This window comes from Physella acuta, unplaced genomic scaffold, assembly GCF_028476545.2.
Source record: "Physella acuta isolate Inbredline_101_S28 unplaced genomic scaffold, ASM2847654v3 ptg001127l, whole genome shotgun sequence".
Taxonomy (NCBI): domain Eukaryota; kingdom Metazoa; phylum Mollusca; class Gastropoda; family Physidae; genus Physella; species Physella acuta.
This window is the reverse complement of record NW_026732644.1, coordinates 33,223-51,469: the sequence shown is the minus strand read 5'-3', so window position 1 is coordinate 51,469 and position 18,247 is coordinate 33,223. Positions and strand designations below refer to the sequence as shown.

The 18,247-nt window shown below is 33.5% G+C and overlaps 1 protein-coding gene across 2 annotated transcripts in view; it reads left to right on the top strand.

The window, feature by feature from the left end:
• Positions 1-16,287, top strand: part of LOC131956101 (lipid scramblase CLPTM1L) — a 32,451-nt gene extending 16,164 nt beyond the window's left edge. For both annotated transcript variants that reach the window (XM_059320510.1, XM_059320511.1), the window contains exons 12-18: positions 644-694; positions 6,459-6,541; positions 9,668-9,702; positions 10,320-10,375; positions 14,450-14,494; positions 14,879-14,994; positions 15,726-16,287. In XM_059320510.1, the coding sequence (XP_059176493.1) occupies positions 644-694; positions 6,459-6,541; positions 9,668-9,702; positions 10,320-10,375; positions 14,450-14,494; positions 14,879-14,994; positions 15,726-15,825 (486 nt within the window). In that variant the 3' untranslated portion in view covers positions 15,826-16,287. The remainder of the gene's footprint in view (positions 1-643; positions 695-6,458; positions 6,542-9,667; positions 9,703-10,319; positions 10,376-14,449; positions 14,495-14,878; positions 14,995-15,725) is intronic.
• The last annotated feature ends 1,960 nt before the right edge of the window (positions 16,288-18,247 follow it).

The window sequence follows — 18,247 nt, the reverse complement described above, 5'->3', positions numbered from 1 at the left end:
CAATAGACCCATTTTATAACACATCATGGATGGGGGCTTTCATTTCTGCAGATTTGCATAATTTTTCCAGAATTGAAGCTTACAGTCAAAAATTTTTCGCTGACATTTTTTAGTAAAATATTTTTATTAAAAAAGTATCCTAAAATGAAGGAAATTTAGAGTCTCTCCAGCCCAGTTAATTTACTCTTATCTCGCAGGTCTATGTAAAATTTACCAATTGCAATAAAAAGGTATTTCAGTATTATTTACCAATTGCAATAAAAAGGTATTTCAGTATTATTTTAAAGTAACAAACTTTTTAATTTAAAAAAGTATTATAGCTGTATTATGCTATTAATTAATGCAATGATAGTTTAAGAGTGGTGTATTGCCATACATTAGAACAGCATTTAGCCTGGTCCTAAAAACTTTGTTGTTTTGTTATTGTTATTTCACACCCCTGATGTATACAAAGAAATTTGTTAATATATTGATTATTTTTGTTTATTTCATTGACTATTATTTTAAGGCCTAATGGTAAACCACTACGCTGTCAACATAACATGGTTAGACTGTTTTTAGTTTTCTTATGAGATCTTTGTAAAACATCTCTCTAAAATATTACATTGGAAACAAAATCTAATGCAGTTATATTACTTGTCAGATAGGTGGGAGCAACGATCAAGAAAAAGAAACAGAAGCGTTTGATTCAGAGGTAATTGTTGAGTGAACCAAAAATTAGGAACTTGTCTGGGTGTAAGATGGGACATTCCTATATGTAATTGATTTAAATATGAATGTGGTCTTATGATATGTATACCCACCCAGACATTCCACGTCTCTTTCACATGTAGCACTACTATCTATTTATATAATTCTCTACTTGGGGACCATGCGAAACACAACCAAGACGTAAGCTCAGCAGACCATATCGCTACCACCCCCACCAGTCTGGTGAGCTGTTTACAATCGTAGTGACGGCTATTAGGGGCAGATAATTTAGTTTTTAAACTATTTGAAATTACGAGGAGGTAATAACATGTTCTGCTTGCTCTTTTCATTGTCGTCTGTAAACTCGTGTTTTAAAGCAAAATATTTTCAGTCACAGCATTGGTAGTGTCGAATTCACAAATTATGCATTACTGAAAAATAGGTATAAAACTAAATAGCGGTGTATGCTACATCGCAGGTTAGCTCGTGCTTTTTTATTGTTACTAGCTAACTTTTTTTATTAGTCGTTTTATTTTGGTATAATTATGTAATCTTTTATACTTTGTTGGTCCACCTGCGTCTTCTGCATTGGTTAGCTACTTCATTTTGTTAAGTAAATGTCTTGAATATTTGTCAGATTCTGTTTGTCAGCCAACTACATTGTTACAAATTGCATTGTTTGTAACGATTCATCTGTTATGCGTTCACATCCACATCCATCCACACCCACAACACACACACCACTCACAATTTGCCTAACTTTTTTTTTTTAAATTTCATCTAAAATCTTACCCTTTACATAATCCTTATAAAAATTCTTACCAATAGTAAGGGTTACACTATTGCTGATTTAATGTCTACATTTTAAACATAAGATAAATATTTTAATCATTCGAAACCAAGATTCCTTTTTTTTTTCAAGCTTTCACTTAGTTCACAGATTTTTCAGACACCTTCGTCTTGTGTGACAATGCAAGAATATCAATAAAATTTAATTAAAAAATTACTTATGTCACTAATAAAAGTTAACATTAAATACTAGTGATTGCCAGAGCAGCTATCTATGTAATCTGGCTTTTTTTTTTGCCTGTGTGTCGACCTCGCTAAAAAGGGGCAGATAATTTTCTTTTAGAGATCACAAGTTACTGGTCTGCAGAAGGATCAGCCTGGTGCAGTTTGACTGTAGTAGTACCCCTGACTTCCTGCGCCCACCAACAGATCCAAATAAACGTAGCTACATATATATGTATATAGAGAGACTAGCCGGACAGACCAGGCCCTGCACTGGCCTCTGTGAAAAACCTATCTGCAAAGGACCATAACATGTGTGTTTAGTAATCAGCATATACCCGGCATACCCCACCCTAACCACAACCAATGCAAACACAAAAAACACAAATACAAACACAAAGAAAATACAAATGAAAAAGCAAACGAAAACAAACCAAATCCAAATGCACACCCAACCACAAACGCAAACCCTACCCAAACACAAAGAAAACGCAAACATAAACGCAAAGTGCTCACAGTCTAGCCCGGGGCGCCAAATCACAGCATGCTGGGGCGATGGCGGAACCGCCTGTTTCAGCTTAATAAATGACTACCCCAACTTATTTATAGTCTTTTGCACTCACTTAAACGAATGTAGGCGCCAAAGCGAACACGGGAAGGCCCGGGGCACCAAATAGCACCCTGTCTGGGCGCCAGAGGAGCCCGGATTTGATTCACTTAAAACTTAAAGACAATAATCTTAAACTTATCCATAGTCTGTCACACTGTTTAAAGCAAAATTATGCACCATTGTGCTCACAGGATAGCCCAGGGTGCCAAATCGATCCCTGCCAGGCGCCGGTGGACGCGCCTGTTTCAATTTAGTGAAGAATTATAATACCCCCAGCTTATCCGCAAACGGAAAAGAAGTAAACATATAGAACATTTCGGAGCTGGCTAATTAACTGTTATTGATTTTGAAAAATGATAAGTAAACTGTATGTTCTGTGTATAGAATAAATAAAAAACAACTACAACATTGCACTTGATCAATTTCCCCCCACCCCCACCCCATATAATGGTTTTTTTTTAAATGGAAGTAATTGTGTTTTCCTAATTTGTCAAGGGGAGTAATGAGTGTTAAAGGACTAAATGTAAATAATTTTAAGACACAATTACAATTTTTGTGAAGGATTATACATTTTCTTTTTTTTTTTTGACGGACATGCTTAAAATTATTACGATAAGTTTGAAAACTGAAAATTATTTTACACCTTCAATATTAATTTTTTAAAACATGAATTTAGACGATGGGCACTTTAGACATCACCACAGGACATAACACAAGCAAAACACACGGCCACATACATTGCATTTCTTACTTCATAAAAATGACAAAATCAACGGGACCCTTAGATGGGTACCCCCTACACTTAACAACGCTACACTCATACAAGCACTGCGCCTTTTCAGTAACAAAGAGCCATCCATAGACACAATTCCACGCACTAAATAATTGCAGCTTTTCCGTCTACACCGATAATCTATCAACTATCCCACACTACATCAAAATAAACTACAAAAACAAATCACTCACTATCCTAATTGCAATCTCTGGGAGAAGACAAGCGTGTCAAATCTGTTCCTCCACCCTACACTAGACGAACCATTGCCAGCAAACGCCTTCAGACATACCACAGCAGGAAGACACAAAAGCACAACCAACAACGCCAGCAAAGGGCTTGTCAATCAACGTCAGCAAGACTCAACACAAGAGAACACCGCACTCAGCCACAAGATGCAATATCAAATACACTGAAACCGACTGTCAGCATTTCGACACAACTAAAGGACCCCAGCTCCATGATAAACAGAACTGCAACACAAATAGGAATCTTCAGTACGAAAACAAACAAATCTCAGAAAAAGCGCCCAGCAAACAATGACAGCAAAACTCAACAATGGACACCGACACAACAACACACAAAAGAAAAAAGGAAGACAGCCCACCAAAAATTGAAAGACCCCTCAAGACACCAAAATCCGGTAACACTGAAAATAACCAGCAATCAATCAAATCATCAACGCTGAACTAATCCAAGACATCGAGGATACAGAAAGCATAGAGCAAAAAGATATAAGATGCCGACTGTGCTGGATACATTTTGACACAGAAGAAGATCAGACAAAACATGAAAAAGTGCATCCGGCAAGCCCCGCTTTACATCTGCTTTGTTGACTTTGAGAAGGCCTTTGATTGTGTGGATAGGCAAACAATATGGAATCTGTTGAGACACTATGGTGTACCTGCTAAATTAGTGGAAATAATCCAGCAACTTTACAATGGATTTTCATGCCAAGTTAGCCATGCTGGGAAACTGTCTAAAGAGTTCCAGGTCAATACAGGTGTGAGACAAGGATGTCTGCTGTCGCCCCTCCTCTTCTTGGTGGTTCTCGACTGGGTGACACACACAGCCTATGCCAGTTCTGGAAAATGTATTCAGTGGACACTCACAGAAGATCTGGAGTTTGCAGATGATCTTGCCTTACTCTCGCACAGGCTACAAGACATGCAAGAAAAAGTTGATGCATTAGGAGCCATCTCTCAGCGCGTAGGTCTCAAGATCAACAAAGAAAAGACAGAACTGATGAGAATTAACAATAAACAGGAGGCTCCTGTGACAATAGACGGAAGACAGGTAAATGATGTGCAAGAGTTTGTCTACCTTGGCAGCAAGATCAGCAAAACGGGAGGCACAGAGGAGGACATACGCGCTAGAGTTAATAGAGCCCGCTGCGCTTTCAGTCCTGCGACCCATATGGAAAAGTTCGGCCATCTCCATTACCACAAAAATTAGGATATTTAACTCTAATGTCAAGGCAGTTCTGCTGTATGGAGCAGAGACATGTAGAGTCTCCAAGGCAAGCACAGCAAATATACAGACCTTCATGAATAGATGCCTTAGACAGATATTGAAACTGAGATGGCAGGACAAAGTACCGAACATAGAACTATGGAGGAAAGCTAGGCAGGAGCCTATAGGTGTGCAAATAAGAAGGAAGAAGTGGCGCTGGGTGGGTCACACACTGCGAAAGGCTCACCCAAATGTTACACGCCAAGCGCTTGAGTGGAACCCCCAGGGAAAGCGGAAAAGAGGGCGCCCAAGACAGACCTGGAGGCGGAGTCTTCTTGAAGAACTGAAGCCAACAGGGATGTCTTGGGAGATGACAAAATTAATAGCCGAGGATCGGAAGAAATGGAAGGAAATGGTGGAGGCCCTATGTCCATAAGGAGCAAAGAGGACTAAGTCAATATAAAAGTCAATCTATCAGTCACCAAGCGAGGAACCTGTGTTCCGTTGTTTCTACTGTGACATTTGTTTCTTCACAGAAGAGCTCTGGAGTATCCACAATAATGAAACGCACTGGGGACTAGAAGATGAAAAGGGATTCTACAAAATCCATGTGCGCGTTACGCCAGATAACAAATTGCTGGTTGACTACGGATTGAATAACTAAGACACGGAATCCATTGAGCTTTATAAATGTCATCTACTTTATGTTCTTAAAAAAAACAAGTTAATAAAAAGTCTAGTGACAATTTAAGCGCAATTTCCTTAAATAATTTATTGTGACCGAACGAAAGGATATTTTTGAAAACTTTCTTCGGCAATATTGTTCTAAATTATGGCAGAATCGATTGGTAATGTTTCAAGTCGCTAAGTGGTCTGGTTGCCGAGATATGGGCCAAAAACTGCATTTTTTCGAGGTTTTTTGGCTTTTCCGGGAAATCCAGGAAGGAATTCCGGGAATTTTTTTGGCCCACTATCATCCTCGGAACTTGCTTAACATATTTGCTTTTGGAACTAGTCCTCGATATTGCTTCGTTGAGGAGGAGATACGACTTAAAGCTGCGGACACACATGGGACACACATCCATCCTTGACGAGTTAATAATCGCAATAGTCAGTATGGAAATTGCGCTAAAAAGAATTGAGCCTTTTGATAAGTACATTATATACATGTATAAATATTTCATATATGCATATTTTTCATGTGAACCTGCTCTTGCTGCCTACCCATGCTTGAGTGGGAAAGCAGCAAGAGAGGAATTATATTAAAGGAGAAAGAAAAAAAAGCACTTTATGTATTAGATTATTAAAAGATAAGACTGATTTTAAATAAGAAAATTGTAATCCCCAGTATAAATTGCTAAACATGCTAGGATTTAGAGATGCATTAAGGATTAGGAAATTTAAATTCTGTAATGACTTAATGTTAGATATTACTACAAAGACTAAAGATATTCGACATATCATAACAATATATAATATATAGCCCACCACAGCCCCCAATAACGTTACACATTTTTTATAGATATGCAACCCCCCACATAATATATACACATCCCTCCCACTAATACTGTTGCATCTTCATAAACACTGACTTGTGAATGCTACACTCAATGTAATTGCAAAATTAAGTGCTCAACAAACCAGTGCAAATTAAAAATAACTAATTCCAGTGTAATTAAAATAGTCATAGAAGTTCATCTTGTTGTAACAATACAGATTAAAAATTTAGTTCTGTAAAATAATTTGACTGTTATTGTAATTAATAATCATATGAGATAATTTCACTATCACAGCATGAACAGTTTATGAGATGATATTGGCCATAACCACACACATATTAAATTATATATATATATGTATGTATATATATTTACATGTGTTTTTTATATTTTAACTTCTATTTTTTTAAATAATTTTTTTCAGGCAATGAAGTATTTATCATATGTTCTATATCCTTTATGTTTTGGAGGTGCCATATATTCATTATTCTTTGTTCAACATAAAAGGTATTTGATACTTTTTGCTTTTCATTATCAATCCAAGTTTAATGCAGATTTAACCCCATAGTTTCTAGTTTGAAAACATGATTGTGCCTATCTATTTTATTTCATACTTTCATTTGATTTTTTAATCTTCTATACCATTTTTACCTCTTATTCAGAATTTACGCTTGCAACGCTAAACACATCTAGAAAAAACCTTGCAGCAAGATAGTATACAGGTTCTGCAGAAAAATGTTTTCATGTAACTTATTGCTAGCCTGTTTTTTTCCTAGACGTGTATAGTATGTGACAAGTGTAAACACTGTATTAAAGCGAGTTAACACCTATGAAATGTATACTATAATTGACCTACTTATATATACACCATACATATCATTGGTGTATGGAACATCTGCGTCACTGGGCATAAAACCATCCCCTTGGACTAAGTTTTTGTTTTCGCTCAGGAAGCTTAAACATCAGATATGTTCTGAATTTTCACATGAGTGCATCGAAGCATGGTAAGCGCACGCCAATGCCTAGCACTCAGCTGGTTGCAAAATGTAGATCTTGCTCAAATATACTAATTTGAGGTTTTTCCCACGTTTTCTTTAACTTGCTTTCGCGTCTTTCCAATCAAATCTTGCAATCGAAATTTCGGGCACTTCCCAGTTAGCTAGCGCGCTGAAATTTTCAGGGAAGCTTTGTTTCCGATGACAATAGAATATTCAATTGTTATTATTACTAAATTGATCCATGGAAACATTTTATTGATCATTTTAGACCGCTATATAATTGTACAAAAAACGTGGGGAAAAAGGGACATAACCCAGTAATTGTAATTTGATGAAAACAACGTTCGGTACTCTCCCTCTTTTTGCTTACTAAGTAGTTGTCACGCGGTGTTTGTGTACAAACAACCAGAACGTAACAACTGGTGGCCAGTATGGAGGAGACAATGTGTCGAGTGGTTGGGCACACGATTGCTAACCCACTCGACACGGGTTCAAGGCACGTGTTTTTTACGAGTTGCCTTCGTTTACCCAAAAAAAAAAGTGAATGCGAAAAGATAAAATCGATAGCAAGATTTTAAAGCAAACAAACAGACAAAGACTAAAAAGTAGAAAATAATTATCATTAAAAAAGTTTTAAAAAACCCACGTTTTCTGATTGAACTAAAAAGTAGAAAATAAATGCTATACATCACAATAATGCAAGCGATCACTCTACTATAAGCGATGAAAAGCGTGGGGCGCCGTGATTTTCTTACAGTTTCTAATACTGTTGACTCTCTACAAGCTCCCTAATAAAAGTCAATAGTATTATCTAATCAATAGTAATATAACTTTTACATCTTATATTTACAATGACCGATAAAAAACTTACTTCGGCGCCCCACGTTTTTCATCGCTTATAGTAGAGTGATTGCTTGCATTATTGTGATGTATAGCATTTATTTTCTACTTTTTAGTTCAATCAGAAAACGTGGGTTTTTTAAAACTTTTTTAATGATAATTATTAATCTTGAGGTTTTTGAGCACACACTTTCAACAATTATAACTTCTCAACTGAAAAAAATATAATCTATATATATAATTCTCTTCTGGGAGACACTAGAAAACAAGCTGTAAACGCGCTCCCTACCACCCCCACTCCTACATGGTCTGGTGAGCTGTGGTTCACGCTAATTGTTTACAAACAGAGCCGGGTTTAGTGACGACTATTAGGGGCAGATAATTTAGTTTGAAACGATTTTAAACAAAGGGGGGGGGGGGTAACTAAGTGGAGCTTACTTTGACGGAAAATTGTATTGTCTACTGCATTACAATATTGTATCAAAACCCATTTAGATGTTAATTAAAGAAATAATGAATTTTAAAAATATCAATATATAAAGTTATTGTTGAGGGTTATTCTTCAATTTTCCTCTCCCCATAGTTTGTTATGTGTATCAACATGTTTTCAATTTCCGTTTGATAAAGAAATAAATCTATTGGCCCACTAGAAGGTGCTTGTGGGAAAACACTTGAACAGACTTTAAAAACAAGGAAGATAACAGTTAATTATTTAGGTTTAAAATGGGACATAATCAACAAAGAAATTTATAAAGTGTCGGAGGCCGTATATATGGGTTATTATATTGCGGGATGTGGGGAAGGGGTAATAGCAGATGGGTTATGTCTTATACCAGTGCTATCATACACAACATTAGTTTAAGCTCAGTTACTGACACTCCAAATAAATTTCTAAATCTTTCATGTTCTCTTATTACTTTCTCGTATATACGAAGTATAGAGAAAGTCTTGTAATCGTGTAAAAAAAAAAATTGGGATTATTACAAATCTCGACGTTTTACACCTCACTGATATGGAAAAACATAATTTTGCAATCTTGTCTGTGTGTCTGTCTGTCTGTTTGTGTGTAAACACGATAACTTGAGTACCTTTACAGCTAGGTTGATGAAAATTCATATAAAAGTATTTTATCAAAATCGTAGATCCGTATCAACTTTTGAGTGATTTCCAATAACCGGAAGTGGTACTTTTTCTACTTTGAATTTTTCAAAAGCCTATAACTTGAGTACTATTTCAGATAGATAAATGAAATTTCACATGTAAGTAAAAGATCTAATTCTCTACCTGCTGTCAAATTTTGAGTAATTTCCGTTGACCGGAAGTACTAATTTACGCTATTTCCGATTTCTCAAAAAACAATTTATAGAGTACTAATAATATTGCGCATTATTATGCACATTTTGTTTTGGCGTTCGCTTGGTGCGCAGTTCTTTTTTCTAGGAGATTCTATTCTATTTTTAAAAGTTTAAGTAATTAAAAATCATGTCTATATTCCGAGTTATATAAGAATATTCGAGAAAGTTTAGGGGAGATCACTCCCGGTTTATTTTTAAATATAAATTCATTGTTGAATTATAAGCACTATGGCTACAAACTTGTCCTTAATCAAGGCATATATAGCAGACGCTGTAGGTCAAAGGTCATGTTTGCTTTTAAAAATGTTCTATAACATGTTCTGCAAATGTGAACGCTAAAGAATACATGTTCTGTGAAGCTAATGTTTCCAGATAAAATTAACTAATGGGCTTTGTGTTCTAGACACGTTTAGAATACATATCATCATTTCTTTTTTTAGCTGGTATTCCTGGAGCATTAATAGCCTTGTGAATGGTAAGCTTATTATACAATGTTTTTTTTTTTTATTTTTAGTTCAAAAATTATTTTTTTAAAACTGCATTTACAGAAATATAAGCAATGGGATTTTGTGTTTGAACATGTTAGTTAAAAAAAATTTCTACAATGTACAATCTGAACTCATTAAAAAATACAATATTTTATATTCAACTACTATTTTGTTTTAACCAATATTGAGTTTGTTGGCTGAGCCTTAAACAAAGAAGGTAATTTCCATTGTTATAAAAAAATTTCAAATTTTAGAAAAATGATCGCATTCCTTATAATTAAAAATATAAAAAATTAGTTATTATATTAAGTACAAGCTGCATCTGTACCATAAAAAGAAAGTGCAACTACAGGCATAATTGTACTGATATCTTAACTTCCTTTTAACTAAAACGCAATTATGTGTTACTAATAAGCTAAAAAGTAAATTGTATTAGTTTAAGCTGTAGAATTAATCAGAGTGGCAAAGGATCGAGATAGATGGTGGAAAATTATAAGATCAACTTTGGTGCCTCAATGGCCCCAATAAGGGTAAAGGGATGCTGATTGATTAAGACATTTGAGGTTTCATGTAGATTTCCAGCTTTTTATTTTTTTCAATACAGGAGTGTATGCCTTTGGGTTTTTGTTTATGCTACCTCAGTTATTTGTCAACTATAAGGTAAGTTATTTAATCATGTTGATATTTTTTACAACTACTCTGTGACAAAATTAGCTGTTGGCTAAAATAATCACTTGGTTGTTTGAATAATAAAATTTACAACTACTAAATTTTATGTAAAATTCCTATTTATATGTACCAACATGTGTAAATTTAAAGGTATCACTATTAGCTATGTTACGGAAAACTAAACTATTTAAAGACTTGTATCCTAATATATAAAAGCCCATGTGCGCATTTCTCTCTCTCTCTCTCTCTCTCTCTCTCTCTGCATGTCCCGAGCCTAAGAGATCAGTATTTTCAGCAATATATGGAGAACTTTTGCTGAAAATAATATGGTGAATGTTTTAAATGTATAAACTAAATTTTATTTGAAGAAAAAAAATAAAAATAAAGCAATATTCAAATATAAAAACACAATTTTATTTATGCAACCTGAAAAATGTTTATGGTTGTGACAAGAAAGCAATAAACAAATAAGCAATAAACAAATAACGCCACATGCTACATGTTTAAACTATGGAAAGAACACAAAACTAATGGCGTCATCTTCTAATTTTAGAATATGAAGAAATGAACTATTTCATTCAAATTTGATTTAGATTCTATAAATCTACTTATCAAGATGTAGGCTATGAAAATTATGAAATGCATACAATTTTGTTGGTCAACATATTAAAATAAATTACTTTTAAAAAACAACATGATGACCATTGAACAGGCGGGTTTTAACGCAATCATTTAAATCTCTTAATCAGTGTGTGCATTTAATATGGTGTTGTGTTGACTAATAATGTATATAACTTATTTGATTCTAATTGGTATTGGCAGCCTATGTTATTTTAAATGTGTCGGATTTGTAGCTATTTAGTTATTTATTTGCTGATATCATTTACATGTAGTAAACAACATTGCTTTTTGACCAATAACTATTTTATAAAATATTTTTCTCAAATAAGTATAACATTAAAATATATAGGCCTATAATTCATGTGTAACCAGAGTTTCTTCCAGGCATCTCTTCGGCTTTGCCCCCCCCCCCCCCCCCCGAACGAAATGAAATTTATATAGAAAATATATACATTTACCAATGTCGTGTCCCCCCCCCCCCCCCCCCCCCCCCCGGAGAAAAAAGTCTGGAAGAAACACTGTGTGTAACAGGTACCAACGGCTAGTTAAATATAAATGCTCAATGTTTCTTTCAATTCTTTTGGTAATAAAAATATTTTAGAGTTGAAACTTTGCACAATTTGAACTTTAATTAGGTAGTCCAAACTGAAATTAACTATTGATTGCAGACTTCTGGAGTGAGTATGTCATGAAAGAACTTTTAACTGTAAGGTCTATGCCACAAATTTTATAAAAATATCTCAATAAATAAAAAAGTTATGCGATTTTTAAAAAAGCAAAATTTGGTAAAAAACTGATTTTCAAAAAGTGCCATTTTTGAGAACCCATATTTTTTAAACTAAATAACATAGAAGTGTAGAAATCGGTAAAGTTGCTGCAAAGTTTGTAATATATATGCCCAATTTTTTTCAGTCATCTAAAATGAGTCTTTCTAAGGTAAAAAAATAATTGAAAATGACAAAAATGCGTTTTGGTCACTTTTATTTTCATTAAAAAAAAAAAATTCAATTTTTTTTTTTTTTGCTTTGGAATAACTCTAAAACTATTGTGTTGGTAACATCAACGTGGAAAAATGTGTTAATTATTTTCAAAAATCACATGAGTTAAAATATTATTTTAAAAAATACCACAGTTATCTAGTGCAGGAGAAACAGAATCAAAATTTAGTAGAGTAAATGTAATGTAATGTAGTTTAATAAAGACGTGATGCCTACAAGTGATGCAGCAGTTGATGCCACATGCTTTGGTTTCTTTTCAAACCTATACGGTTGATAACTGCTTTGGGGGAACAGTTTTTAAAACTACAACTCCACATCTTTGTACGTCTTGTTTCCCTCAACCTTGATCTTGTGGAGCATCAAGAGTAAGTAATATGTTTTGGGAATTGTAGGGGGGAGTGGGGTCATGGCCTTCTTCCCTTCCCTTGTAAGGAAAGTTCTGGATAGGCCACTGTAAATGTCTCCAGCTATGGAATAAACAATTGATTTAGTGATTAATAAAATAGAATTAAATTTACTACCAGCCTATTGTGTAGGCCTACTATTTGTCCTATGACTATAACTGGAAACATATGAAAAAGCCTGAAAACACCTTTTTGTTAAAAGTAATTTATACTTTATATATATTTTTAAGAGTAATTCTACTGAATGAAATTTGAAATATTCGTTGCTTGTGCCACACTGGTTGAGATATCCAATAATGAAGATGTCATACTGTGGTTCTCAACATCCTATAGGACAACTTAACTGTCCTTCATTGTTACTATTATATGCATATAAAATAAATAAATAATGAGAAATACTACTAGTACTACTTACACTTACAACTAATATAACATTTAAAACTAAGTCACAACATGTAGAATCTTAATAAATTGCACCACCATCTAAAAATTGATCTGGTACATTTAATTACGGAGACTGGCGCAGACCATTTCACATTATTTAGCAGGGGAATCAGAATCAGAGCACACAACAGAAAATAAAAAAAATTAATCACATTAGTCCTTAAAATTTAGTGTCTTTTGTTTTAAATAAATCGATAAAAATGTATAGTTATTATAATTATACATTTCTTTTGTGTTTCATTAATATTTTATAAGTATTTAACCTTCGTTCCCTGTAAATAATTGAGTTCGTCCACATAGTAACCAGGATAGTCTGGTGGCCATTTTGAATTTGTCGATTCATAATTTTGACGTGATAGTCCAGATAAACTGTAGTAATACGACCCTATCATTGATCCCAGTCAATAGATTTTAAAGAATTAGTAAACACTAGCATCTAATAGTTAAGTGCATCCATATTTTAAGTCCCTAGAATGTCCTGAATTAAATAGCTTCACGTCTAAACACACCCTGTGTACAAGCGTAGTTCACACGCTAAAAACGTGGACTTGAAGCGTTCAAATTTACATTAATAACGTGTACTAATTAAACCAAACTGACATTCAAACTTAAAATTCATTTATTAAAATGGAAATGAAACTTTAAAAATGATACTTACAACTTGTTTGAAGGCTCTAGCAAGGGTAAAATCCGTTTAGCATCATCGGTCGTCAACCTTTAAAACCGTTCGGCGAGCAACTTACTCGGGGCTGAAAGTCGACTCGAGGGTTATATGTTTATTGGGGGTACGGCTTCGCGACCGTAAATCAGAAATACTTGAATTTACAACACAAAGTAGTTATAAAACTGAACTTTACATCGGTGTAAAAATTGAAACAGAATTTGTTTGTTTCCGTGTATATATCGTCATTTAAAGTTTAAAATCTGTATTTTTTAAATGAAATAAACAAGTTATTTTTTCAATTTATACATCAAACGATAGCCTAGAATTCGATCTTTAAAATGACATTAAGATTATGCTTCTACGATGCTTCGTCGCGAAGCCGCGACCAAATAAAACAGTGTGGGGTCGATCGGTACACGCAAAACGGTGAAATTTGTTGACGTAACTGATACTTTTCAAACAAATATAAAACACATTCAGACATGTGTTACAGATATAAAAATACCAGATTACGACAGATAAAGACTTAAACTTTATTGACATATAATTTTTATTCTTATAGGACAACTAGAAGTAGTGGAATTTTTTTTTGAAAACCGCAAAAACTGACCCTAAAACGCACTTTTTCGCCAGTTTGGACTACCTACTTTAATAAGCTGCACAGTTTATTTTATTAAAAAATATATGTATTAATGAGTTTCATCAATATTAACCTCTGTAAACATCATAAACATCTTTAAACATTATATATTCTATGAATATGATAACAGGTGTTCTGATTTCATGTTTTTTTTTTTTATTTATATATTTCTATATTTAAATATTTTAACTTTTAATATAAAAGCCCTAAAATTATATTTTTGTGGGTCAACTTCTGTTTTGTATAATATCATCTTATTTCAAATAATTAGTTAAAATTTGACTACATTTACAGTTAAAATCTGTGGCCCACTTGCCTTGGAGAGCATTTATGTACAAGGTAAGTCTATTTAATATTTAATGCTACAAACTTGGGAAATGTGATAGAACATGATTTTTTTTTGGGGGGGGGGGGGGGGTACAAATGATGATGGTACATTGTAATCTTCTATCCTTATTTCCTTGTAATATCTTACTTATTACTTGGACTTGTTACTTGAATTTAAAAAAAAAACTAGTGTTTTTTCGTCTTTCTTACTGTTCAGAAAAGAAAATTAAAAATTTTCAAACTATGGTGAAGCACATGAATGTTGCTCAGAAATATCTGTATATATTTCATATTCTCTAAATGATGGTGACTTTTAATAATTAATAGATGGATACTAAATAGATTATTTAATTTTTTTACCATATTATATACTTTGATTTGATTTTCTTTGTCTAGGCCTTCAACACATTTATAGATGATGTTTTTGCCTTCATTATCACAATGCCTACAGCCCATCGCTTAGCCTGCTTTAGGGATGATATAGTATTTCTAATTTATTTATATCAAAGATGGTAAGACTATTCAAATTATGTAATAATTTTACTTAAAAAAAATATCTTGTTTCCCCAACTTCTATTTTCTGTTATAGATTTTAACAAATCTTGACATTTTGGACCTTGTTTTGCTATCTTGTCTGTCCGTGTGTGTATGTGAACACAATAACTTGAGTACTGTTTCATTTATTATTTCATATCCAATTTTTTTGTGTTCTATGAGCTTTAAAACCATATGGTAACTAGAAATGGTACTTCAGATTACTTCATATTTTATAATAACGCCAGATAGATGGAAGTGGTACTTCATTTCTTGTGTTTAAAATTCCAAAAACTTGAGTACCGTTTTAATTAGGTGGATGAAAATCTTATACTTATACACTGGTTTCTATCAACTTTTGGGTGATTTCCAGTCAAATGAAAGTGGTATTTTATTCCATTTCTTTGGACTAAATTTCATATACAGTACTTGCTCTTATATGTAGATCTCTATCAACTATTTCCACTAACAGGAAGGAGTACTTTATTTCTGATTTCTCAAAAAATGTCAGACTTGATAACTGTATATCATAAAGCAAATTGTACTCTATACTAAGAACTGTGTTTTCTGAAATAATGAGCAGTTTTGTCATAAACTTCTAAATGTCTATAGCCTTACTGTTTTATATATATTTTTATTGGTGTTCTTATTGTACAAGAAATTTTAAGGAAATTACTACAGTTTTATTTTTAAATGCTTTTATTAACAGGTTGTACCCTGTAGATAAAAAACGAGTGAATGAGTTTGGTGCTTCTTTCAAGGAAGATGATTTGAAAGTCATAAAAAAAGAATCAAAGAAAGGCAAATGAAGCATCATTGAAATTCTGAATATATTCTATTATTTAATCTTTTTACTTTTTTTGTTTGTTTCCACATTGCTTTTGTAAATTTGCTATGTTTTTTTTTTTAAAAAAGCTCCAGTTTTAAGTTAAATAAGTCAGCTTAATTGTCACACTATCTATTAGTATTTTAGAAAGCTCCTCAAAATAGATTTTTCCACATATCAATGTTAGAACCTGTTTGAATAATCAATATTAACATATTTCAACATAGCAGATTCTTTAATGATTTACAATAATTCATTACTATTAAACTTTGTCAGAATCTGATTCAGATTGCCTGTGAATTGTTTTTCTACATAACCCCTCTAAAAGTTATGACTTTAAAAAAAATCATTATAAAAATAAATGTGATTAATATGTTCATACTTACTATAAAGTTGTGTCCTGATTTAGGATTAACCACTGCTAAATTAAAAGATCTAAATTTTCTATCCATTTTTGTTCTTGAGGTTGATGATGGATGCCTATTAATATTAGCTAAATAATTTCTAAATAATCTTGAAAATTTTACGTTAAAAAAAATCTTACAAAAAAAAATATAATTTTTGAAGAAAATGGCCTTTATCTTATCCACATAAAAAAAAATCACAAATGAAAAATGCATTATAAAGTGAACAAATAAATATAAAAACCTTAGTAATATCATGCACTGAAAATAAGAAAATAAAACTTCTTTCTTCTTCGAGCCTATTCTGCCAGAGGGTGACCCGTCAAAAGAGCGCCGACATAAGAACGCACCAATTTGCCGACATAAGAGCGCAAACTAAAGATCGAAAAACCATATTTAATAAATAGGAACAAGAAAATTAACTTAGATCAGACGTCATCGTTTGAAGTTAACTCTTTATTGTTTCATAAAACTAATTGTTCAGTTTCTTTAACTAAAAAACTGATATAATCAACATGAAGTCGAATTATTCAAAACGCAAACTATTAACACATACAAGGATTTTAAATGTTAGGCCTAAAGTGAGAATATAAACTGAAATGAAATGTAACAAAATGAAAATAAGTTCAGATTAATAAAACGTTTCTTTATAGTTGCATTTATAAAGCTAAGTTGTGGGCTATACCTCGTAGGTAGTCCATCATTGAATCATTAGCATAGGTTGAAGCGATTGCCTGCAATCTTCTGTTCAGCTGAACATAGATCTATTTGTTCTTTGAAGCTTCGGGTTGATTAACTCCAGCCAGATGACGTTCCAGTTCGATTTCGATGTGATCTTGTTCCAGACGAAACTGGTTGATCAATTTAAAAACGGAAGGATGATTTCAATCTACCGTTTGTTGGAATGCGCGATGCCATGCCTCGACTGAGTTGTTTGTACGTGGTAGATTTTCAGAGACACGATTATGGACATTCCAAATAGCAAGAGCGAAGCGTGGGTCACCTCGACGGTTTCTCCTTCGCCTCCCTATGTAACTATCCTCCCAATAATCTACCAGTGGCATAATTTCTGCAGGACTAGCTTCTACTAAATGCTCGAATGCAGTATAGACATCATTTACAGGAACAAAACCTAAGGCAAGCAGAGCATCTTCACTGTCATTCGACATTCCTCCTTGTCGTGATGCAGTTGCGATAAGCCTAAATCTTGCACTTTTCGCCAGACAAAATCAGACATGATGCTCGCTGCATTTACGGTTGGTAGATGTTCCAGAATGTTCTCAAAAACTCTGATATAGGTTGCTTCGGTCTTGTCCTGAATTAGGCAATAAACCAACGGCACTCCCTTGTTATCTATTAAAGCATGAATTGTAAATACCTGATAGAAGATTACTGGTGCAACTCTGAAAGTTCCATCCACAAACCAATGTTCATTTTGCTTCCCTTTCTGTGATGCGATCTTCTCCATGTTACTTGGGCCAGAAACATTTTCAAACCGCATTTATACCATATCAACCATAATTTATTAATAAACACATGTCGTTTTATCGTACCGCCGATTGTTTAATGCCATATTTGTTTAGCTTACAGCATGTGTTTTTATAATTGACTGCGCTCTTTTGTCGGCGCTCTTATGTCTGCGCTCTTTTGTCGGCGCTCTTTTGACGGGGTGCCAGAGGGTTTGAACTTGATCGGGTATTTGAAGATATTGCAGAAATATTTGCCAGACAGTGCGGTTTACTCTTATTATACGGGAAAACTAGTCATCTCAATAATTGTGCTTACGTGACATAAAACTGACTCGTTAGAGTAGGTAGTCCAAACTGAAATTAACTATTGATTGCAGACTTCTGGAGTGAGTATGTCATGAAAGAACTTTTAATTGTAAGCTCTATGCCGCAAATTTTATAAAAATATCCCAATAAATAAAAAAGTTATGCGATTTTTAAAAAAAGCAAAATTTGGTAAAAAACTGATTTTCAAAAAGTGCCGTTTTTGAGA